We start from the raw sequence: 25051 nt of genomic DNA, 5'->3' as shown, positions 1-25051 counted from the left end.
GACCTCAACCATGCGGAGCAGGACTGGGCGACCCTGGGGATTACAATAGCCAAACGGAACATTGCTCAGCACTGGGGGGGCACAAACGGTCCCTTCTCACCAACAGTGGTGTCATGACTTAGTCAGTGCTATGATAGCGGAGAAAGCAGTATTCATTCATAGAGGGTGTCCACGTAAATGGATGAGAGGGTGGGGGAAATGGAACACATTTCGAGGGAACTTATGCGCCCCACCTCCAGAGGAATCAGATCCCGAACTGAGTGAATGACAAACACAGATAGTGCTTTACTGGGAATCCTTTTATGTACTGAAATGTCAATTCTAATGGGTACTGTGAGAAGCGAAAGTGCATATATTTGATGAACTCTGTGGCGCTGGCATCTATAACTCTAGAACTGCAAAATATGCAAAATATACGAGATTGTAATCAGCTATTTTTAATGCAAACAATAAAGTGTTCACAAAAAAAAAAGGAAAAGAATACAAATACACAAGATTCTGTTTGCAGCATGTAGTTTTAGGGTTTATTGCATATCAACAAAGTAACATAAAAGACAATGGTTTTGTTTACTTAGAGGTATGACTTGCATTGGCAGTTTACATTCTAGAAACCGTGATAAAGTCAGAACATTCAAGGCACGCTTTTTTTGCTTTAATTCGTGTTTTGGACTATACAATAGTGGCGTTTAAGGAAAATAGAGTTATGATTAATATTTCTGTAAACAAAAGTCAAGCGGAGTCTTCTTGGATAAGACTCACGAGTCTTGGATAAAATTTCACGAGTAATTCTCCTTTACAAAAGTTGCGTGAATATTGCAATATATGTTTTGCCATTATTTTTTGGGAAACACAGTAACCACGTCATAGCCTTCTGGTGGAGTCATACGTTCCCTGGCGTGCTTCTCACAATAAATTTTATCTTCCACAAAGAAGTGTCCTTTCTGCTTGAGGCTGACCTCGCAGTCACTGCATACGTAGCACTCTGGATGGCGCTGCTTGTCCCTTATCTTTACAAAGACACCCCTGCAAAAAACAATCAATATTCAACTGTGAGAGATCTGTTACAGACAGGAAACACAACGAGAATGATGGCTGAGGTAACGCACCCTGGGCTCCAAGCTACAGCAACATTGGGCCCATTGGGGCACCACTCCAGGTGGGGGTAGATTACAACTAAAATCCCCCTGTATGGTATTGTTTCTAGGGAAGGGTTTTCGCACAACATGCAATTTTGCCAAGGGCACAGAAAACCCTTTTACAGGATCTGCTCTTTCGTACGTTTACCATATAAACCAATTCTGGCCACTTTTGACTAATTCACACATTGTGACGCAAACGAACAGTACTATTTTCTGTTTTAGAGCACTTTCAAATTTGGTGACATTACACATGATGACATAAGCAGAAAACTTAGTCCCTGGGGTGTATAGTTAAGAAAAAACATACTTATAATTTGCTACCATTTTTATTTTCTTTGCAGTAATACTATATGACAGACATGGTTATATAATGAGAACAAAAAAGATATTTACCAGCATGTGACTGACATTTTGGCTTTATGTATGTATTTCAGATATTTAATTGCTTTAAAATATTGTGACTGGTGTTGTAATGTTTTGAGTGAACCACTATGTAAAATAAAAACACAGTAAGTGGGGTATCACTTTAAAGCCATTGGAAGGATTTTCCTGAATAACTGATCCAAAGTTTAGTTGGCTTACTTTTGTTGGGAGCAACTGGTGGTCAAGTTTCCATGGGGAGGTTGCGGCCCAAACGGATGACCACCCTTCGAAATGGGGTTGTTTCCTGTGACTTAAGGCACAGTAGTGAGTCTATCTATAGGTTCAACTCAGAATAACAAAGGAGACACTTCAATAGCAGATCTAAGGAGCCAGCCCAAGAATAGATATGGTTCATTCCAAAGAAATCAATATAGTCTCTGTTTAATACTGCTCGGCTTGCAGCTAAGGTGCTTCTGGATTAATCACATAAACCGACTTCTACACAGACACCACAGCAGTGAGTCTATAGATGGTTTCAGGAGGCCATCATGCAACCCAAGGGATGTCACGATAGACACCACAGTAATTGGTCTAGGACGTCAACTCAGAAAACGTTATGGTCTAAGACTGGAAAATGAATGGTCCATACAATAGTTGGTATATGGGTGCAACCAAGAGGTGGGTAAGGTGCACCCTTGAATATTAAATAAACAATAGATAACGAGACCCTGGAGCCAACCAAGAAATAGTCAAAATTTTACCTTGCACAGGGGTGGCTTCTCCATTATGGTGGAGACTTAAAACTGCACATGTCAGTTTGGTCGACCTTGGGCCAGCCAAACAGACACGAGCACTTTGGTTTGTCCAAGCCATCTGTGTTGTGCAGCCGGGTTGGAGAAAAGCTGCAGGCTCCCTGTGCCTGACCAGGTGTCAAGTCAGCCCAATCAGGCAAAGCACAAGGCTGCTTTCATGCTGGTAAATAATATTACCAGCATGAAACCAGAGCTGGAATTGCCCCCTGGGAGCCTGTGCAGCGTGGCCAGTGTCGGGAGAGGAGCACCGAGGCGGTGACCGCAGGTGAAGGTAAGTTGTTTAATTATTCCCCCTCCCATTCTTGTTGCCCCACTGCTTCCAGTTGAGAGCAGACGCCAATTACCTTGCAATACTAAATAAATAAAACAGTATTGAGTCAGATGGGTCAACCAGAAGTGGTTATGGTGCCTACCCATGAGTGCTAAAATAGGTACAAAATTACTGGATTATGGAGTCAATCCAGAAGTGGCTGCAGTGCAAACCAAGAAATACTAAATTAATAATACATCAGCGAGTCTATGTGTTGTTTCAGAAGGGCTAGGAGGCCACCAAATGACACTAAATTAGGCAACACAGATCTGGGTCAATGGGGGCCAATAAAGAAGTGACTGAGGTGCAATCTGAGGTCTATTAAATTAGAAATTGCAGGAGTGAGTATGGGGCAACCCAATCGAGATGGACATGAAAACCACAGTAGTGTCATTGGGCCCCTGAGATGGTGGAAAGAAGCCCTCCTCTGAGTTCAGGTTTCTGGGGAAGGAATGTACTAGATTTAAGAAAAAGGGAGTGTGTATGAGCTAGGAGTTAGAACTCCATCTTCAGTCGCCATTTTTTCCAGTTTGTGCAGAATCATTGTCATGTTAGCCATTGATGCAGAAGTTGTCTGACCTTGTTGTTCCAAGAACTGTAAAAGTGTGAAGTCATTCAGGCAATGACAAACAGAATAACTGATGCAACAGTCTAGGACAAGTGTATAGTTATCACAATGCCAAAGTCAAATAAGAGCAAGCAGAGACACACAGTAATAATCCACATTTGTAAAGCGCGAACAATCACCCGTAAGGGTCTCTAGGCGCTGGGGGCCGTGGGGAAGATTAAGCAAGCTATTGCCCAGAGTCACATGGTGCTGGGCTAATCTGCCGCCGGGGATCGAACCATGATCCCCTGATTCCGGAGTCAGTCGCCCTAGCCGCGGCGCCACACCTCTTCCTAGTGAAAACAGTGTAGTCTGAATTGATGTCCATTTACCTTATATTATTATTAGGATATGTCTGGAACATACACAGTGATGCAAATAATATATGTCAGAAATTCCAATCCTTAAAAAGAGAGTAAAAGGGCTTCAATTCGAAGACTTGTTAGGTGAGATCCTTCATCCAGATACTGCCGGCGGCGGTCTTGACTGATGCCAAACACACCTAGAAGATGCTACATCACACCTGATGCAGAAAATGAACTGAGTCCAGGAGAAAGGATGCTTCTGCGGCATGTGTTTTCCTTTCTCAAGGAACACTGCCTTCACGCATCTTTGATAACCACAGCTTTTGCTGTCAACATAGTATGCATTGCGTTGCTTTTCCTTAAGAAAATCTGGATTGTAAATTCTACATGACATTTTAACTATGTTAGAAATGTTCATTTCATTCTTGTTGTTCTACAATAAATGCTTTTAGTTAAAAGTGTCTGTCCATCTTAATACCATTTGTGTGTTATATTGTAAAGAGTGAAATGTTTGTTTCTGTGTCCAAGGCAACCTAGATCCCAGCTTAGGGATTGTTAATAACCCAAAAGCAAGGATTCCACTTTCAAAATTGAGTGGGATCCTGTGGGGCTAGAATAATCTGTCTTTTACAATCAGCGATGGTTTATTTAACCAAGTTCACATGTGTCACCCGTGGGTCGTAAAGCAAATCTTGTATAGTTATGTTCTGCAACAGTTAGCGTCCAACATGGGGCTCGTATCTTCGCTTATGCCTGGAGTAGTTCATTAAAGATTCACACACACACACACACGAACCATTATTACAGAGACGTCTATCGTAATTGGGATTACCTCCTACTGGGGCTAAGGGAGCACTTATGTTCATAGGTTTGTCAAGCTTGACTCAGTTATTTCTCATTCTGTGGGTTTTCTAATTAATTGATTCAATTGAATCAGTTCTTCTTGGTGGCACCTATTGTGAGCAGCCACTCAGCATCGCAAGTCACGAGGTATCCCATATGTAGTGTGGGAGGGTAATTACGTTTGTAATGGCTGCATGTACAGCATATGCATCTGAGACGTTTTACTCATGGGTGGAGTTTGATCCTCTTGATGCTGCCTCACGGCAGTTTCAAGCTTACAAAGCAGTGCAATGCCTACACACTTCAGGTCCTACCAAGATCTGGAAATCCATTCAGACTGCCTTGCACTCTATTCGTAAATGTTATAGCATGCCTAAGGAAAGGCTTCTTGTCTCAGTCCTTAAAGGCTATAATTATACTCAACATCGACCTGCTTTTCTTTTTATGCAATGCTGAATAGTCCTTTAGTGTGTATATCCGTCATTCATTTTCTGTCAGCAGCCATTAGGCTAAGGAATAAAATAAAAGTGTAAATATTTAATTGTATATTTTCATCTTTTTGTATGGATTTATAATTTATTTATGCTACTTATGTATTTTTTAATCCAAATAAAGTTAAGATTTAAATTATATTAAACATAGTGGTTTTGCTAATTTCTTGCAGATTTATAATTTATTCATGCTACCTCTTTTATTTTTATCCATATAAAGTAAGATGTTGATTTTTTATTAAAGATTGTTGTTTTGCCCAAATTCCTCTATTTATTTGAGATATGCCCCCAACATTCCAGTTTCTTGCCTCCTCTTACCAAACTAGTTTAGGAGGCCAGTATCCCAGGATCAAATTGGCCACCTTGGTGAGACCTTATCTAGAGGCAGGCATAGAGGTATCAGACTTTAAACTATAGCATCTCAGTGTGCAAGCCAACTCTACGCGCTTTAGTTACCACTTAATCACCATATTCCCCCACACTGTGGGCAGAATTCATATTGCGGTATCCATACACCTTCGAACCACACTCCATATGTAAACAACGAGACAGCACAAAGACATTAGCCTGGTTACGTGCATGATCAATGCATGGATAGGCGTGGCAAGGCACTGAAGCATGGCACAGATATATTCAACCCCCCACATCCCACTCAACAAGAACCCAGCATTCAAACATAAGATTGAACACATGACTTAACCAAAGGTATGTCTCCAGCTCATAGATCTTGCAATACAAACAATAGGTGGGTTATAGGTTATTCCATGATAAAATGTTCCTAGCATGTGACATTTGCAGAACCTACATCCAGAACCCCTATAGACACATTGCTATACTTTAGGCTCGGAGCATAACTCAAGAATACATTTTATACCTTCCTGCAGTAACCAGCTGAGTAGACAGAACTCTCATACCTCATATCAGCTCCCGGTCCAAAGCAAATGGTTTCTAAGATATACAACATGACATTAAACAATAGGGGAAAGGAACCCCTCAAAAACAGATGGAATTAGACTCACTGATATGAAATGAGAACACTGTTTTATGCAAGCTAAATGAATCCCCTTTAATAGTAGGCAAAAAGCAATACCCTAGAAATTCCTGCGTAGGCTATACCATACACCTAAGTGCACATGGAAAACAAAGCATTGCACACAGATGCAAAATGTGCATGGTGAAAAAGTACAGATACAGCCTACCCATGCCCCAAAGTAGTCACATTCTGGACATTATTCAAAATGCTAAAGTTAGACATAAAATCTAGCACTCCCACACCGAAATAGGCATAATTGGCCATATGTTATGTAATATATATTTGGCATTGCGCACAACTCACTCCCGATGGACTTCCTCAGCTCTTCGCTGAGCAGGCAAGTAAAAACTGTCTAGAACAAACATGTTTTAAAAATCTTCCTGAAATTCATAAAATTGGGGCAGGTGCGAATATAGAGAGGAAGATTGTTCAATTGATAAGGACCCAGATATGAGAAAGCTCTACCGCCAAATCTGGCAGAACGGATATGAGGAATCTGCAGGAAGACTTTATCAGAAGATCTTAACTGTCTAGAAGGCAAGTAATAACTCAGTTTTGGGCCCTGTGAGTCAAGCAACAGAGCTTGAAGATTGCCCTTTTTTGTATGGGCAGCCAATGTAATTTGTTTAATGTAAGAGCTGAAGATGACCGAGCAGGTAAATTACAAATCAACCAGGCAGCGGTGTTCTGAACAACCGTAGTTTAGCCAGCAAGGTGTCATTTGCTGCAACTAACAATACAATGCATTTTCATAGTCCAAGGAACTAATTATAAGTGCCTGGACCAGGGTTTTTTTTTTTTTTTTTTTTTTTTTTTTAGAGGTGGAAGGTAGCCAGTGAAAGACTTTTTATTGGCCTCATAGTGGCATAACAAGTGCCACATGTGGCGTTTACCTGGTCTCTTAAGGACAGTGTCCTATCATGTTTCACTCCTAAATTTCTCCCCACTGGTTTAGGACTGGGGGCTGGTCCAAGATTCGAATGCCACTAGTCAGGTGACCAGAGCTCGTGTGCTTTGCTAAACAACAACAGTCTCAGATTTCTTGCAATTTAGTTGGAGACAGTTATTAACCATCCAGTCAGTGATCTCCCTCTTGCCGTGGGCAAATTTTTTTCACCATATCTGGGTCAGGACCAAAAGGGATAAGGAGTTGTGTCATCAGCATATGACACAATCTCCACACAGCAGGATCTCACAGCATCTGCCAGAGGTGCAACATAGATGTTAAATAAAGTTGGGTTTAGGCACGAACATTGAGGGACTCTTTTATTAGAAATGATCTTTCTTGATTCAAACGAACCCAGACAAACCTGATGGGTACGATTAACAAGGAAGTCCCTGAGCCAAAGTAATGCCCCACCATAGATACCAACTTCATGTAGTCTGTGGATGTGAATGGAATGGGAACCATGTCAAACATGGCAGACAGGTCCAATAGAACCAGCATGATTGGGGTTTCTACATCAAGAGAGTAGTATATTGTCGATAACTGCCACCACTGCTGTCTCGGTACTGTGCTGTGCTCTAAAACCCGATTGTGAAGGGTCTAAGATCCGATGTTCTTCTAGATAAGATATGACCTGTTTGTTAATATGACACTAGGATTTTAGTGAGCATAGGTAGGAGCGAGATAGGTCTATAATTAGCGAGATCTTCAGAATTGGCAGATGGCTTTTTCAGAGGTGGAGATACCTGTGCACACTTCCAATCTGATGGCAGTTTGGCAGAGGTTAATGAAAGAACAAGCAATGATTTTGGCAAAGGCGCCGGATAGTTAGCTAGACTGGACATTATCCTATTTTGGCACAGCTCTAACGGGAAGCCTGATTTTGCCAGAGTTAGCATCCGCTGCACCTGTTCCATGGAATGGCATGGTGGGCAAAAAAACGATGGCTTTAGGCCCAGATCTCTGTACTGGGGTGAATGTATTACATTGTTCTGCATTCTGTCCATCAACTGTTGTTTTTGCATTTTGTTTTGCATTTTGTTTTGCACCTGTTCCACTGAGCAGGGTTCAAAAGCCCCCAGAGTAACTAAGGCAGTAGGATGAGGTTGACTCCGATCCAGTGCAGTAACTGGGATTTGTCGGCTTACACGAAAACTCTCCTAGATGGCATTATTAATTTTTTTAAAGTTAGCTAGAAAATCGCAGAAATTCCGGGATGACGGGACAGTAGTCATGCAGGCACGGGGTTTGAAAAGCTGTTTAGCGTTTTGTAGAGCTCCAAAATTGCCCGCTAGGCTAGTTGTCGAAATAATATGCATTTTTCGAGCAGCTCTAATCTTGTTGTGATAATTGTGGAGTGTGTCCCGGTAAGCTGCTTTATCCGCCCAAGATTTAGTAGTCTGCCAACGTCATTCTAGACGTTTGCATTTCGTTTTTCCTGTAAAGTCATTGGAGTACCAGGGTTCTGTGTTTCGCCGAAGAGAAGGAGAAGAAGGGGGTTTCTTAAAGGGGGCTATTTGATTAAAAGTATCTGTTAAAGATTTGTGGTAGGCATCCACAGAGTCATTGATGTCCGTAAAGGATGACAATGTAGCCGCTGTAAAACATTCTGAGAAGTAAGTGGGAATTACTTCCTTCCAAGGACGATAGGGGCTGCAGAACTCTTAGTTTTTGCAAATTGTTTTTGCGTAAAATGGAAAACTTAATCAGATAATGATCTGAGCATATAATTGGGGAAGGTGGGTCACTTGTTACATCAGCTACATTTGTAAAACTAAGATCCAAGGTATGTCCAGCCCTGTGAGTAGGACCAGTGACTATTTGTTTCAGCCCTAAGGCTCCATATCAGCTAGGAACTGGGACACTCCTTGGTCATTAATATTCTCACCATGGAAGTTGTATTCACCAAATAGGAGAAATTTATCAGAAGCTAATATATGAGGTGCTATAAAATCAGTTAGTACCTGGCTAAAATCTTTCTTGGAGCCAGATGGGCAGTAAATCAAAGCTGGACTCCAAAGCTCAGCAGCAGATATTGAGAATTTAAAGATGCACAGCTCAATCCATTCTGAAAGTAAGGAGTCAATTATAGCAACTTCTTGTAATAGCACTGCCTCATCCGGTCGTTTTTCCATGTCTAGTTCAACAAGCGAATACTGCTCTGGCATTGCCAGGGAGATACTAGGTGCAGTATCACATAGCCATGTCTCGGTAAAGAAACATATTGTAGGGCGATAAGAAGGGATATGATCCCAAATCTCTGAAGAATGCTTTACCTTAGATCTAACGCTGCAGTAGAGTCTGCTGATCTTTCCTATACCGCCCTTATATATATAACCTGTGGTGTTGGCAGCTTGCAAAAGAGGCTTTGTGGGACAGATTTTACCGGAACCTATAAGCGGACCAGTATAAGTCATCAGATTCATCGCACAGGAAGTAAGCAGGGAAGTCTAGCCATGAAAAGCTGCATTAATTGCATCGCTATATAACACATACACAAGACGGTCCTTAAATATGCTCTAATAGCCCTCTTAATTGATAAAGAAGAATTGCTCTCATCTGGGGAAGGGGTTCCACCCCCCCCCCCCCCCCGTCTCCAGCTGACAGAAAGACCTAATATATTGTAACTTAAATAGTTAATTACATGCCAACGCCAAACCCTCTCACTTTAAAACTAAAAGAAAGATGAGAACCCTTTCGCTCCATGACAGAGCCTAATGCTAGACTCAAGAGTACACACCTCAGCTGTGCATGTGATCCGAGTGTAGGAGTATCTTAAGGAATTGTCTGCAGATGGTAAATCTAATAGTTCTAACTTGGAGGTTTCTGAATTGATACATCTAGCATTATTGCACCAATAAGTATTAGCTAAGCCAATAAGTTCCACCTATGCTCACTTAGAGGCTATGGTATTGAAGGGCCACTGGAATTATGCGGCAAGACAGGGCCAAATTATGTGGCATGGTTGATTAAAATTGCAGCGAGAAATGGCAAATTATGCGTCATAATGCGGCACATATTGTAATAGTATTACTTCATTATTAAACTTGGTAACACTGTTTGGGTATTTGCTGCACTCATTAGTACTAGTTTAATACCTAAATATAGCAATAAGCAACAGAGAGGTGAACAGTCCAGCTTTGCAAAGGGCCTTCCACTGTGCAGCAACAGGTGTCACTGCATTTTTAGTAACTTTTGCCAACAGTACAGTTTATTCTGGTACTTATATTTTTGAATGGCATATGGGCTGTTGTCTAAAACACCAGCAATAGCTGACTGAAATTGTCACATTTTCTTCAGCATTCATTAACTACAGAGTTTAGCGAAGAAATAGGGGTGGAGTATGCTGGGGGTGAGCTAGCGCCTACTAAAGACGGTCAAAGGAGAATGTCTCCTCTCTAGAGATGCATCATAACATATGTATAGTTTTTATAACAAACAATTGTTTAGCAAATCTAGAATCCACTTACATGCAGTTAATGTTCTTAGTGATCACTGGGGAGAAAGTCTCACTGGCCATCATTGCACTGTGCCCATAAGTGTTTGCTACACCAGGCCAACTAAGTGTCCACTACAGCATCAAAGATGAACCGAAGTATGACAACCTGTGGGGCCTATGTGGTGCCTTATCTCCCAGAAACCGCAGGCACTGCATCCCTGTGCCACTCCTGGCATCGGTGTGCCTGCAAAAGGGCCATCAAGGAGTGTCCACCAGGCCCTGCAACACAATCCTGGCACAGCAGAAGTGCTAGTGCTCGAGGCACACCAAGGGCTTTACTAAAAGCACTTCAGTGCTTTCTCAGGGGCAGGAAGCACTATAAACAGACTGCACTGCTTGGGGGTTTGCTTACACTGAGCCCAAAGTGTTGATTGGATCGCTCCGACTAGCTAAAGCAGCTCAGGCTGTTTTTGGAGGAAACTATTATTTGTCAGTGACTCTACTTCGTGTTAAATGGCAGCTGATTCATAACCGCTAGACAGCCCAGAGTGACCAGACAAGGGACATGGGAAATGCCATTGATCTCCATGGACTAGTTCCAGTGAATAATGGTTTCACTGGTGGCAAATATGCATGAAAGGGTTTACTTACCAGTGCCCTAGCCCTTCCCTCCTACCGGTTTCTCTGTTGCCTACTCCTACCTCTTGGATGGAAAGCAATGTGCCCTACAGTGCTTCGGGTGCTATCTCTGCTGCACTGCTGTCTCAAGCAGCCAACACCCACAATCGCTTGACAAATCGCAAAGACGAATTGCTTGAGAACCATATCGCTTCGGTAACAATCTCAGCATATTCGACTTTAATACAATAACAAGCCTCAGCAGCTGAAGATTTAGGAAGCCTGGGACACAAGAAGGCAGTTTACGTACACACCATGGACTGTCACAGGACCGAGGATAAAAGTGGTGCAAAATTGCATGAGTGATCCGATCGGTGTCTAGAGGAAGCAGCCCACCGTTGCCACTATAATGTATATGCAAGTGTCAAACTGTTTATTTGAAGAAGATATATGCTCAGTCCCTCTAAGCACCCTATCAACAAGGAACCATGAAAGACTACAACTGCTACAACTGAAAACAAGAATGGGCCTTTCAAAGTAAACGCTAACTAGAAGTCTCCTTCCCGTTAAAGCTACAGCAGGGATCACAGTATTCAAGGAATGGAGATGAATACAGAAGTGCCAGTGTTACGATGGCAGGCACTCTCAAAAGTACATGGGGGAGTTGTCTAATGCAGGACACCATATCACAGCTGGTAATCAGCTGTGACGTCTGGAATGTTAGGTCTGGAATGTTGGGGAGATTGCTGTGAGGAATTGTCAGGACAGAAGTTATTTGATGCTGTTCCTCCTGAAATGTGTTCAGAGTTACTGAATTTAATAAAGAAGACCTTTATTTACATCTACATGTGTGAGACTATCTTTACAGAATTGGCAACGAACTCCAACACACTTGAACCCCATCGGCATGCAACATAGGTGAGGTGATCGTTTTGGAATCATTAGTACCTGCCTCTTTACCCGGCAAGTACTTTTAAATGTATATTTCAGGTGCCTAATGCTGCGTGCTAGCATTGTTTTCCTTTCACTGGACAGTACGCTTTCAGCTGGGCTGCTTAGGCAACCTGCGTGACAAATGTCGGACCCTGCGGGATCCGGAAATTACATTAAAATGCAGCAACATTGATGGCGGTGCTTATTTGGAACGCAGAATGGGAATGCATTATAATTGTGCGTTCCTAAGGAGTGCCAGACATTTTATATGCTGATCTCATAGGAGAGGATGTGGCGCAAGAGCTAGAAAGGACGACCTGGAAGTTGGGGAACAGGGTTCTAGTCTCGGCAAGAGGTACCACATCCAGCATGTGCATATCACTTAATCTCTCCGTGCCTCTTAATTCTCTGTGCCCGTGAATGAGTCATGTCTGTAAAGCACTCCAATACCTTCATTAAGGTTTGTGCTATGTAAAATAGCAAATCAATTAAAAAATACCTTTGTTGGGGTTTGCGCTATGTAAAATAGAAACTCAATTAAAAAAAAGAGCAAACAGCTTACTGGGCTCAATGCACTATGTTAAAGAAAAATCTCTGCCAAACACACTTGCTCACAAATAAATAAAGGTCGAAAAAGGCAGATCAAAAGTTAAAAGGGAGTACTTGGGTCAAGCTCCACTGATAGGTAAATTGCACAAAGGACCACTGGCGTAACGATACTCGAGGGGTCTTCCCTGCAAGGCACATGGAGGGGCGGGCCCCCTCCGGGCTCATTCAGGAGCTCTGCAGACCGAGTGCTGTGCAGAGGGGGCCCCCTGGAGCTTGGACCCCCTGCACCGCGGGGGCCCGTGTTACGCCCCTGCAAAGGACAACAGGAAATAGCATGCTTCAACCAACAGAAACAGAGGAAAAGTACATGGCAAGCACACAAACAAATGAAAAGTAAGGGCTGGCTATAAGCCCCTTTTAAGATTGATATTTTATTACAAGAGATTTCACAATCACAGCGCAAGTGCTGTGCAGGCAAAACCTAAAAATGGGATGTTGCTTTGAAAGTCAATAACAAGGAAAGTTTAGTATATTTATGTGAAAAGATGAGCAGTATCTGATTACAATTGCACTACATTGTTTTCTCCGTTAATCTGGAAACCACAAATAAAGTTTAAAAAACAATAAACAAGAAAATAATGACTAGCCTTTAAGCAAATAAAAAGAATATTATTCTGTATATTTTTTATAGGGTGCTCGGGCAGCTTGGCAGCTACATAGGATCGCAATGCAAGGGAAGGAGAACAGGAAATTAGGATTTTAGTGGAGCAGAAAGGGGCAATAAGCATAGACTATGAGACCATTTATTCTGGTGATACGGCCCTCTGCACTCGGTAGGTGATCCTGAATGAATAAGCATGCATTATAGCTTATTATTTACATGCGCCTCCTGTTCATGAGCTATTACTCTTCCCCTTCCAAATGGAAAAATTAACTATGTGTACCGAGATCTGAGTAAGTAGAACTCAAAATACCAGAGGAAACCAATCGTCTACTATAAAGACATTTGCAAGCAGAGACTGGATGCTGACAATAAGATTACCTCTATGCCAAAAAGGTGAACCTAGGGTAGACCCACAAACACAACTGAAACTTTGGGCCTCGGGCATAGAGTAAATTATAGCTTCAACATGTATTGCTGTCTGCGTGTATCACAAGCGGTGAGAACCAAGATGATGTACGTTTGGGCACCTATCGCCCAAAAGCTGGACCTCAATTTTAGGGAATTAAACTATCCTTCCTACATGTTGATCTGGCCAATTTTTTACTTTACCAAAGCAGCTTATTTACATACCTCATGCATATCTACAGCACAGTAGCACCATCTTTGTCAATAAGATCCTTTCTAAAGAACATATAGGGCCCTATCACGATGTTGGGCAGAGATATTGTCTCGGTCATGGGACCGACCGGCACCCGGTCTGAGGACCCAACCGACTAATTAGGATGCGACCGAACACTGTTCGGTTGCATTCCTATACTTTACAATGGGAGCATGGATTCCGCCCGGAATGCATGCTCCCATTTGAAAATAGGAGGTGCAGTTCATCCTTGCACCTCTTGGCAGGCACCTCAAGGTGCCTGCCGGGGTGCAGGGATCAACAGGGGGGCACCATAGGTGCCCCCTCAGCCACCAACCGGAGGCTGGGAGCCCTCAAAGTAGAGTTCGGTCAGCCTTTCTGTGTCGGATAGGCCGGCACGGAAAGGCTGTTGAAACCCGATATCGTAATCCCAAGGGCAGAAAGAGCCGTCCTTGGGATTACTGGCCGCATAACGACTGGCGGACGGGCTCTCCGAGCCAATCGGAAGCAAGTTAGAATGACTGTTCGGATTCCTTTCTGACCGCCTCCATCGTTATGAGGCGGTCGGAAAGGAATCCGACCGGCATATTACAATGCGGTCGGAGCCGTTCCCGAACATATCGCAATACGTCCCATAGTGTTGAAACACGTGGGATGCAGAGTTAGAAACACATTATTAACATACAACAACATTTCCTGTTGGGCATGTATGATTATTTGACTTGAAACTATCTGCACTCCTTTGTTCTTCTGTGCCACACAAACTGTTACAACAAAGGGGAATACCACAAATTAACAATTCTGTTTCACATGCCCCCTTTAAAAAAAAAAAAAAAGATTGACAAATTGATATATGTTTTTGTTTCAGCACACATTTGTTTTTAAATTCTAACCATGTTATTGCTTTAATTTCTCTTTTTGGGGGGCACTGGTTTAGCACGATGCACACTGGATAAACATGTGATACCTATCTATCAAAGTTGAACTGATAATCCATTTGCATCAGGATATGACGAAAAGTGCATTTTTCTGTTTATTAAGTAACACATTTGTACTGGCTCTTGTCACAGGTTGATTTATTTAAAAACGGATGTGTTTATTAGCTTACACACGCATAGCTACTAATTTGGTAAAAACAGACTGTGTGGTCCTCTTATCTTTTTTCACTGGAAACAACATTAGCCCAGAACCTCTCAACAGACATGCTTTCAGACCAATGAACCAGCTAAGCTCACACGGAGGCAGCAGCAGGACCACAAGGGTTTTGAAGAGAGCTGAGAAATACCCCTTCACACCCCGCATTCCAGGCTATGTCCATAAGTACAATCACTTACAGGAGTGAAGACTGAATGACGTTCTACAGTCAATAATGCAGTCAAGAGTGGCTATCTTTTCTCAGAGGAGCGGACAATACCGCGCTCCATACCTTTCCATGGCGTAAAACCTACAGGAAACTCTGGAAGTCCCTTGATGCCTCATCATTCTCATACGACCCACCCTGAAAATCTCCTGTACTGTATTGTAACTCTTGCCTGTAAAATTGCGTAGAATGTAACTACTTGACACACTTGTTGCTATATACTGTACTGTATACTCCCTTGAACTCCCGTGGAGAACTGTGCTGGTTCACTTACCTCTACGTCTTTGCAAACTCACTGCGAATACCTTGGCTGGGCTCTTGCGCAATTTATAGTTTCTATTTATTTACTTAGTCTTTGTATTTGTTTTCTCCTGATTGATTGATTTACTTATTACTATTATTACTGTTCTTTTTATTTGTTATTTCGTGTAACTCAATAAAAACGATTTGAAATAAAAAAAAATAATGCAGTCTTGTGCTCTCTGGATACAAGGAGAATCACTCCCCTTTCTGTGCTTTCAAGGTAATAACGAGGATCTGCAATCTGAGTAAGGTGGCTGCTAAACTGTCTCTAATCCCAATCTACGCCTCATATTTACCCTCTCGTTTGTTCCTCTGAGCGCTCTGAATCTGTCAAAGAACCACTTGGGTGGTACCTGAGTAAGCACCAGAAGTGTGCCAACGGATACTTTCTGTCATCCACTTCAAAATTACGAACAACTTTTTAGTTTCATTTTGTGGACAATCTAAAAGTCAAGCATTTTGTAAAGCAACTTCGGTCAAATTATCATGGTCTATATAGAGATTAGTAAAGCCATACTTACACAATACCAGATCCACATTTATCACAAACCGGCAACTTCTGCGTATTTCCAATGGAAGAAGCAACTTTTGTAGTTGGAGGCCGAACACTTCTAAACCCTGACGGTTTATCGGGGTCTGCTAAAGAAAGGAATATTTGCACAGTTAACTTAATTTAACGTATTGTAAACAGTCAATGTGTAACAAGTGAGGGGGCTAATACTTGCTATATTTAATTGGTTCCGTTTCATATACACTCATCAAAACATAGAAAAATAAAAAAATCCTCTACATTTGCCTACTCATGCAAAAGATTTTAACTTAAATATCTGCTCGTACCAGTATAACTTGAATTTCAAGCTAATAGGATACTGCAGCAGGAGTCACTCTTCCCTGAGTGGCCACTTGCAAAACGAGTTTTGATTCTGATGCATTTAATGATAAAGCACAAAAATGAGTTTCACGGAGGTAATGTCATAGTAAATTTTAAGAAAACTTTCAGAGAAATTATGGATTATTCCTTCTTTCCAACAAAGCATTGACTTTCAACACAACATATTAAAGAAAATCTGTTGTAGAATGCCCTTGGAAAAAATAAAATAACAGCATGCAAAATATATTGAAATCAAAAGTCAGCTATCACTTGCTCAAGTGAAGGGTGTTCCCACAATGCACAGACTCATGTTTAACCCAAGGTGTATATCGTTTGACTAGAGACAAACAAACCAGGCTACAGATTATGAAGGGGGAAGCTACATTGAAAACACAAAAGTGTAACAAAAAATAAAAATCACCTCTAACCGTGCTCTAGAGAGATTGCACTCACCTAACTACATAAGAAGTTTTTAAAACATAAGCGATTTCCTGTGACACAAAGCAAATATGAGGAAGGAGCAAACACAAAGAGAAACCACAGGTGAATTGAGCAGTTATAGAAATAACAATGCAGGTCTGAATCTAGTCAAGACAGCATTCTTCAGGACAGGAATTAAAAACCCTTTAGCTTAACGACAATAACATTTGCAGCAAGCATTGGCATAGCCAATAGGTCTCGCCTTTGGGACCTTATAAGTGTTTAGCCATGCAACAGTTGATGTTGTTGCACCAAGGATATTGTGCTGGATAACCAAACACTTATAAGGTCCCAAAGGCGAGACCTATTGGCTATGCCAATGCTTGTTTGACTTGTGCTTATAAGTATTACGACTTATTATAGCGATTATGCACCAAAACGAAGAAAGCAAAAAGGGTTATAGGGTCTATAAAAAGGCAGAGGGTTGGTGGGTGCGGATGACTGAGTAGAAGAGGGGAGATGGAAAGGAGTAGAACTGAGAGAGTGAGGAATTAAGTGACTAATTTGCTAAATTAGTGCGGATTGATAGACAGTAGGAGATTGCGATATACATACAGATCGATATTTAGGGCACATGATTATACGTTCTCAGTGAGAGCCCGATAGCAGCCAAGTGCTGGGAATCTAGCTATTTAAAAACCTATTAAAATGTGCTTGGTGCACTGTACTTAAAAGAAAATCAACTAATAACAAGCATTAAAAATGCAATAGGTCTCGCCTTTGATTAAGTTAAAGCCATTTGCTTTGCTAATGGTATTGTATAGCAAAGCAAATGGCTTTAACTTAATGAAAGGCGAGACCTATTGCATCTTTAATGCTTGGCAAGGACTCAGTTTGCCACTTCTACGTTTTGGTTCACGACGTACACACGTCTCTCAGTAGGTGTTCACCTATCAAAGTTGCCCTACGATATGGTCCGGTTACTGCTCATTTGCATTGAACTTACTTAAATTCTGCCTCTGAGAACTTTATTTTGGCCTCGGGGATTCGTCATTCCTTACTTCCCGTTTTGTCCGTCTAATTCGGAATCTCCGACTTTGGTCTTATTTTGGACCATTCAATTTGTGTATTTTAGAATGGGACATAGTGCAACCTTTATATGGATGTGCTGCACCTACGGATTGCGCACCTAATAAAGTTTATTTGTATTCTTCAATATTCCCAATTTTTGACTTGAAAATGTCTGTGTGTCAGACGAAACACGTGTCGGCTATCATGTGCTGGGAAAATTTCTTTAATACATCTTGGATTATAATTAAGCCTACCAAGAAAACATATTGGAGGATTTGATGTCATTTATACAATTCATTGACGTCTCTATCTTGCTGGAGGAACTCTAACTGTAATATGGGTTTATACTGACCCATGCCCAAATACTGTTGTTTGGATTTATTGATTGTGATTTTTTTGGTTGTGCTGTAATAGCCTAATTTCTCTCTGTTTAGTATATGCACATTTTGTCTTAATGTGTACATGACACCTTTGGGTAGTAGGTGTTGGAGGCTGAAATAGCACCCAGTTGATAACATATCGACTATATATTTGTCATGCATATTATCGTTATTTTACAAATATTTTTCATATTGTGGATGTGCGGTTTTTCCCTTGTTAGGGACACTACTACCTGTTCTCTCTCTCAAAGATAAGTATTTAACTGGTACACAAACAGCAATGGATACCTACTGCCTGCTAAATTATTTTAAGAACTGGCATTTGGCGCATTTAGCGACTATAAAGAATTTGAATATTTGACAAGCTGCGCATCTCAACTGTCCATAAAACGAATAGCTTTTAGGCAACACATATTGTAGAAAGATGCTGTTAAACGCACTATTTAATTCAAAGTTTAACTGCGGCAATTTCACTCTCTCGGTACCATACTCAGTAATATAACCACCTTAAGAGAACCTTGATCCCAAACCCAGCCCTGGCAAACAAGCTGCCCTGTAAAGTTAGTTAACATCTAAGGCGATGTGGTAAAAACTCCAGCCAAGAAATATAAAGCGTATGAAATTTCTTTCAGCATTAGACTGTTTATCCTGTATCTTACTTAACCTTGAAAAAGTCGATGCCAGAAAAGTTAAAGGGGTTTGCAAAATCCATATATACACTCTATCTATCTCTCTCTCTATATCTATATATATATATATTCACTGAAAAAACCATGGGTTTCACACACGTTATAGTTAGGAATTAGCATTTAAAAAACCTTAGAAATTCAATGAAAAAACCAAAGGTTTCACACATGTTATAGTTAGCTGGACATTTCACTCGTAAAAAACCATTGAAATTCCCCCGTTATAGTTAGTTCAGCTAACTATAACTCGCGCGCCCGCAATGCACTACTGATGACGTCACATATTACATCACTCATGACATGGTCACTGACATCACTCATGACATCACTGATGACATCTCAAATGACATCACTGATGACATCACTGATGACATCATCCTTGTGATAGAGTGGCAGACCTCCTCTCCCCCTAATATAACCATTGAAACACACATTCAAAAATAGAAACTAAAATGTTCAAAATAATGAACATATCAATATCAGTTACAACAACCTATTCAGTAATTCTAAGAACCACATACACATACAGTAATTCACCAACAGTCCTCTACAGTCACTCATACATGTACTCACTCATCATATGTACTCCCGTTACACAATGCCACTCATCCATAGAGTAACTCACACACATAGTCACTCATGCTAATAAAGAATCAGTCATCCATTTACTTGCATATACAGTTATACACACACCACCACACTTACTTCTACAGAAACTTACATATACTTACTCTTTTAAACAATCACTTATAGAAACACATACTTATTCATACAGGAACTCTTCCAATCTCTCACTCTCACATATACTCACTTATATACACCAATAGTCACATATACTAGTTTAAAACATATGTAGTTACTCATAAAGACACTATTGAGACAGTCATTCACTCACTAACACACCCATGCACACACTCATCCACCCATACAGTCCTGCACACATGCTGTATTCAACACATACAAACAGTGAGTCACTCATTCATGCACCTATGCACTAAGTAATACCCCCCACCGAACCATACAGAAACTCAGACACTCATAGTGATAAAAAACCAACTAATAACCTATATAGACACTCATGTAGCTACTCACCAACCCATGCAGCCACTTATACACAAAGTAAGAAACTGATACAGATATTTAAATATTTAAAGATTACTCAGTAAGCCATGTATTCACTATGATACACTTAAACAGTCAGTTACACAAAAAAAATTCCCAAAAAAAGTATCCATTTAGACACTTATATACCCATTTATTCTTCCTTTGACCTTGAGATATACATAAATATAAAAAATATATAATTTTCATAAAAACACACAATCACTGGATGATGTCATCAGTGATGTCATCAGTGATGTCATTTGAGATGTCATCAGTGATGTCATGAGTGATGTCAGTGACCATGTCATGAGTGATGTAATATGTGACGTCATCAGTAGTGCATTGCGGGCGCGCGAGTTATAGTTAGCTGAACTAACTATAACGGGGGAATTTCAATGGTTTTTTACGAGTGAAATGTCCAGCTAACTATAACATGTGTGAAACCTTTGGTTTTTTCATTGAATTTCTAAGGTTTTTTAAATGCTAATTCCTAACTATAACGTGTGTGAAACCCATGGTTTTTTCAGTGAATTTCAAAGGTTTTTTAAATGCTAATTTCTAACTATGCCTACAGAGATAGGACATGTGAAGAAAGAAGAAAAAATGCACAGAAAGAAACAAAAGAAGTGCAGAAAGAAGCAACAGAAGTCCTCAAATACGAAGATAAGTGCAGGAAGAAGGATAACGTGCAGAAAGAACAAAAAGAAGAGCAGAAAGAAGCCTTGTTGCAAAATCATCCTGTACCCTCAACTTTTTTAGACGGATACTGGTGGTAACTGAGTCTGACTAACCAGTCCTAGAGCCAGTGATATGTTAAAAGACACTTATAATACAGTGAAAACACCTACATACACTAGGGAACATTATGCGTTGGGGTCCCCCTGTGATTAGCATGACCTCCTCTGTAAGCCCCTAGTATATAATAGGGCAGGGGGATTAAAACTACCTCTTAAAACAGGCCACAGGGCGTTTTTGCACACATTAACTCAGGCCCCGTCCCCTCCCTTCACCACTGTGTAAACACGCCCTGTGTCCATTTTTAGTTGGGAGATTAAGTTCATTTGAATCCTGAGGGTCCCTAGGGTCCAACTAGCCCACTAGGTACCTCCAGTAAGTGCCACAGAGCTGCGTTGCAGAGAGGTGTAAAAAGTGGCACGGCCTGGACCACCTCTCTGCAATGCAGCTCAGTGGCGCTTACTGGAAGCACTTGGTGGGCTAGTTAGCCCCCAGGGGCCCTCAGTATTGAAGGGAAATTATATCCCCAATTTAAAACATGCCATAGTGCGTGTTTGCACACGTCACCTCAGGCCCCGTCCCCTCCCTTCACCACTGTGTAAACGCGCCCTGTGGCTGTTCTAAGTTGAGAGTCCCCCTGAATCCTAAGGGTCCCTAGGGTCAAACTAGACCACTAGGTACCTCCAGTAAGCGCCACAGAGCTGCGTTGCAGAGAGGTGTAAAAAGGGGCTTGGCCTCAGAACACCTGTCTGCAGCGCAGCTCCCTGGCGCATACTGGAGATGCCTGTTGGGGGCGCGTTTGCAGAGTGCTGCACGGAGGGGGCATGGCCTCCGGCACGATGCCAGTCTTTTATATATTTTAGTTTTTTAAGAAGGGGGGCTGTTTGGTTCCCCTTCTTATTCTAATTTATTGGCCCTGATGACCCCATCCCCCAGGGCCAGTCTCCTAATTATATTTTTTTGACCCCAATCCCCAGGGCCGGCCACTGTTTTTTATTATTTTTAAAAAATATATATTTATAGACACACCTAGGACATGCTGGACAAACCGTACGTACCTATCACCATGACGATTTGCGTGATATTCATTAAAAGGCGACTATGCATGCAATGAATCCACGTGGAATGTATTTACACCACTAGTGAAGCTCTGACATGTCTGATGCCCTACCGTGCCTAATCCTGGTAGACACCCTTGTCGTTTATTTATACAAACATGGGTAGCTATTGACGGGCACATTTAATACACATGCACACCAAGCCATTCAAAGGGGATTCGACAAAAATTCGACCAAAACTATGCAAGAAACCCCCCTCACGGTTAATAAAACACACATCCACTGCCGGATGTGTAATACTTTTTATTTTACTCTCTGGAAAGGGGACGAACATCACTTGAGAGTCACAGCGTGCTCCTGACAGAGCCCAATGCTGTGTTACACCCACCATTGCCTGCCGAGTGCCACACACCTCTGTGTTGTATTCCACTAGCTAGTGCATATGCTATGACACTCTCTAGCCCATGTGCACTGTAACACCACCCCGTGAATATGTCATGCCACACTTGTCTTCGCACGGGTTATATTGCCCCATCTAACGTGCCTTTCTCGATGCCTATGTTATAACGCACAGTGCTATGCCATACATATTACAATCTGGGATCCATATATTTGTCACAGTGCATATGCAACGTTACACTCCCCAGCACATATTTTATATTACAACTTTAGAGACTAGTTAGGTTACACAACACTGCCCTGTGCATATTACACTCCAAGGCGCATATCGCATAGCACGCGCTAGTGCCTGTGCTATCTCGCGCTCTCCAATGAATCTGTCATTGCGCACAATGTATTGCAAATTATATTTCACGCCCGGTTCATCTTATATCACACTTTTTGGTGCATAATTTATACCATACACTATATCTAGTTTTCATTTTCAATCGTGCTCTCAGGACTATGTTCTATATAACACTGTGTTCACCTACCCTTTTCACGGGCATTACATTTTGCGATAGGGGGTGGAGGGTCAGGGGGTGTTTCTGCCAAGTGAGCCCGGAGTCACAGTCACAAACGTCCTCTTCTTCCTGAATAAAAGTGAGATTATGCTGCATACTTGTTCATATTTTAAGTAGTTCGCACAGACACAATGTTTTAAAAACAATAAAGTTCCTAATACCCGCCTTCTCTGAACAGTTAGCTTGCTGCCCCATCCCCTTCCTCCCTATCCTCTGTTGTGTGAATCCATGGACTAGCCTCCTCCCTCCTGCCATGCATGGTCTGATGTGCTGCCACTGCCCTCAATTTAGTATGATGTACCAGTCCAGTCCTCCTGCCCTCCATTGCCCAATTCTATGCCCCATCATTGACCTCCTGCTTAAACTCTGTGCTTAGCTTGCTGCCCCTATTCTCCTTCCCCCTGCCCTCCGATGTCTTTGTGCATGCCCCTGCTCCATCCTTTTTGCCCACCATGTCCCATGGACCTGCCACTCCTATCTACTCTGAGTGTTCTGTTGAGCTGGCACTCCCCTCCCACCTGCCTAGCATTGTCAGATGACTGTAACCTGTCCCTACCACCTCCACCCTGCCTGTCCACATGCCATGCCCCTATCCTCTTCCTCCTGTCCTACATGGTCCATTGTACTGCCACACCCTTCTGCCCTCCCTGGTCTGTTGTGCTGCAACTGCTCCTCCTGCCTGCCCCGTGTGGTCTGTTGTGAGGTCCCTTCCCCTGAACTTTCTTGTCTGTGCACAGGTCCTGACCCTCCCTTCTATCCTCCATTGTCCTTCGTGCATGCCCCTCCACCCTCCTTCTTGCCCATCATAGCCATTGTGCTGCCACTAACCCTCCCACTTGCCATGCATGGTCTTCTGTGCTGCCATGGCCCCTCCCACCTTCCCTGTGTGGTCAGTTAGCTGCCCCTGACCCCCTCCCACCTTCCCTCCATGGTCTGTGTGTATGCCATCACAGTCTCACTGTTGCTCTTCATGGTGTGTCTTGCTTCTAGTGCCCATCCTGCCTGACCTCCATGGCTATCTTGCTGCTCCTGCCCTGCCCCCTTGCCCCCAGCCCTACTCCCTCCCTCCTGGCTTGTCTGTTCCATTGTAATGCCCCTGATCCGTCCCTCCTGCCCTTTATGGTCTGTTATGCTGCAGCTTTCTCTCCTGTCTGTCCATTATGGTCAGCTAGCTACCATTGCCTCTTGCCCCTCTGTTCTCTGTTGTCCATGTGCATGGTCCTGTCCCCTCCCTCTTGCTTTCTATGGATTGTTGTGCTGCACTCCCGTCCTGCATGCCCTGTGTGGTGTATTGTGCTGCTGCAAACCCTGATGCCTGCCCTGCAGGGTCAGTTTGGTGCACCTCTCCATGTCCCTCCTGTCCTCTGTTATCCAAGTCCATGTCCCTATCCCATTTCCTTCCATGATCCAATGTACCATACTTGCGAACATTTTGAACTTGGTAAGAGGGAGATTTTGAAAAAAAACTGGGGTATTGATTTTCCCCTTTGAGTTACATTGAAAAAGAGGATATTGTAGACAGGAGACAGATCAAATAAAGCCCATTTGAGCTTAAAAACATTGGACGTTTCCTGGCTGAATCGGGTCTGTTGGCATGTATGGTTGTACTACCATTGCCTCTTCCTTCTGCCCACAATGGTCTATTACATTGCCACAGCCTTGAAGGAGGGTAGATTTTGTATCACAGGGGGCCCCTGGCCCGTTCTGTCCACACCTGAAGTATGAGACCCTTGTCCTTGCCCTGCCAGCTGCATTTGTAGGCCGTATTAAATTGACCAGCGGGTCCTGTATTGCTATATAATTATCCTGAGACATCCTTACCACTCAGCCAGCATAAAACCCCTGTGTAGGCCCTTCTGTTCAATATGTAGGCCTCTTTGTTAAATTGACCATAGCTCTGCAATTTTAGTGTATAGCAGTCTGAAGGCAGGTCTGCGAGGCCTTCTGATCCAAACTAGTAGCCCCCACCCTACCCGAGTGCTCCGTGCTCGGTATCAAAGTTCAACATCCCCCTGAAGCTGTCGACATACAGTAGGCTGCATCCTGGACTGGTACTTGCTTCCTGGGCAGGTTTCCCGCTTTTAAGGAAGTGGCAACCGCAGAGCGTCAAGTTAGGAGAACTGAGGAGATTTTATACATGAATATATTGAATTCCCGTACAATACCCATTATTTTCTGCTTGCTCTATGGAACTTACGATAAGCGATTGGCCTGAGAGACTGACCTTTTCACCCAGTCCATTGTCAGCATTAAGTGGGTAAATGACGAAATGTCTGGTAAAATCTGCAGTCGAAGCTTTTGGGTAGCATACGTAGGTAGATGTAGCGTGCAAAGGAGCCCACAAAATGATATAAAAAGGGAGCACCCACAGATATCGACGGACTACCTCGCCGTCTGTATGTAGGTTAACAG

The 25051-nt window shown here is 42.4% G+C and overlaps 1 protein-coding gene across 8 annotated transcripts in view; it reads right to left on the bottom strand.

Annotated features, from left to right (window-relative positions):
- Nucleotides 1–496: 496 nt before the first annotated feature.
- The window catches only part of PDLIM1 (PDZ and LIM domain 1), a 426157-nt gene continuing 401602 nt past the window's right edge, over nucleotides 497–25051 (bottom strand). For 4 of the 8 annotated variants that reach the window (XM_085603525.1, XM_085603519.1, XM_085603523.1 and 1 more), the window contains 2 exons: nucleotides 15874–15991; nucleotides 497–1023 (listed from right to left, as the gene is read on the bottom strand). In XM_085603525.1, coding sequence (XP_085459651.1) covers nucleotides 834–1023; nucleotides 15874–15991 — 308 coding nt within the window. In that variant the 3' untranslated portion in view covers nucleotides 497–833. The remainder of the gene's footprint in view (nucleotides 1024–15873; nucleotides 15992–25051) is intronic. The other 4 variants (XM_085603524.1, XM_085603526.1, XM_085603520.1 and 1 more) reach the window with 1 other exon arrangement.

This window comes from Triturus cristatus, chromosome 1_2 (genome assembly GCF_964204655.1).
Source record: "Triturus cristatus chromosome 1_2, aTriCri1.1, whole genome shotgun sequence".
NCBI lineage: Eukaryota > Metazoa > Chordata > Amphibia > Caudata > Salamandridae > Triturus > Triturus cristatus.
Note: the sequence above shows the minus strand (reverse complement) of the source record. Positions and strands in the feature narration are given on the sequence as shown.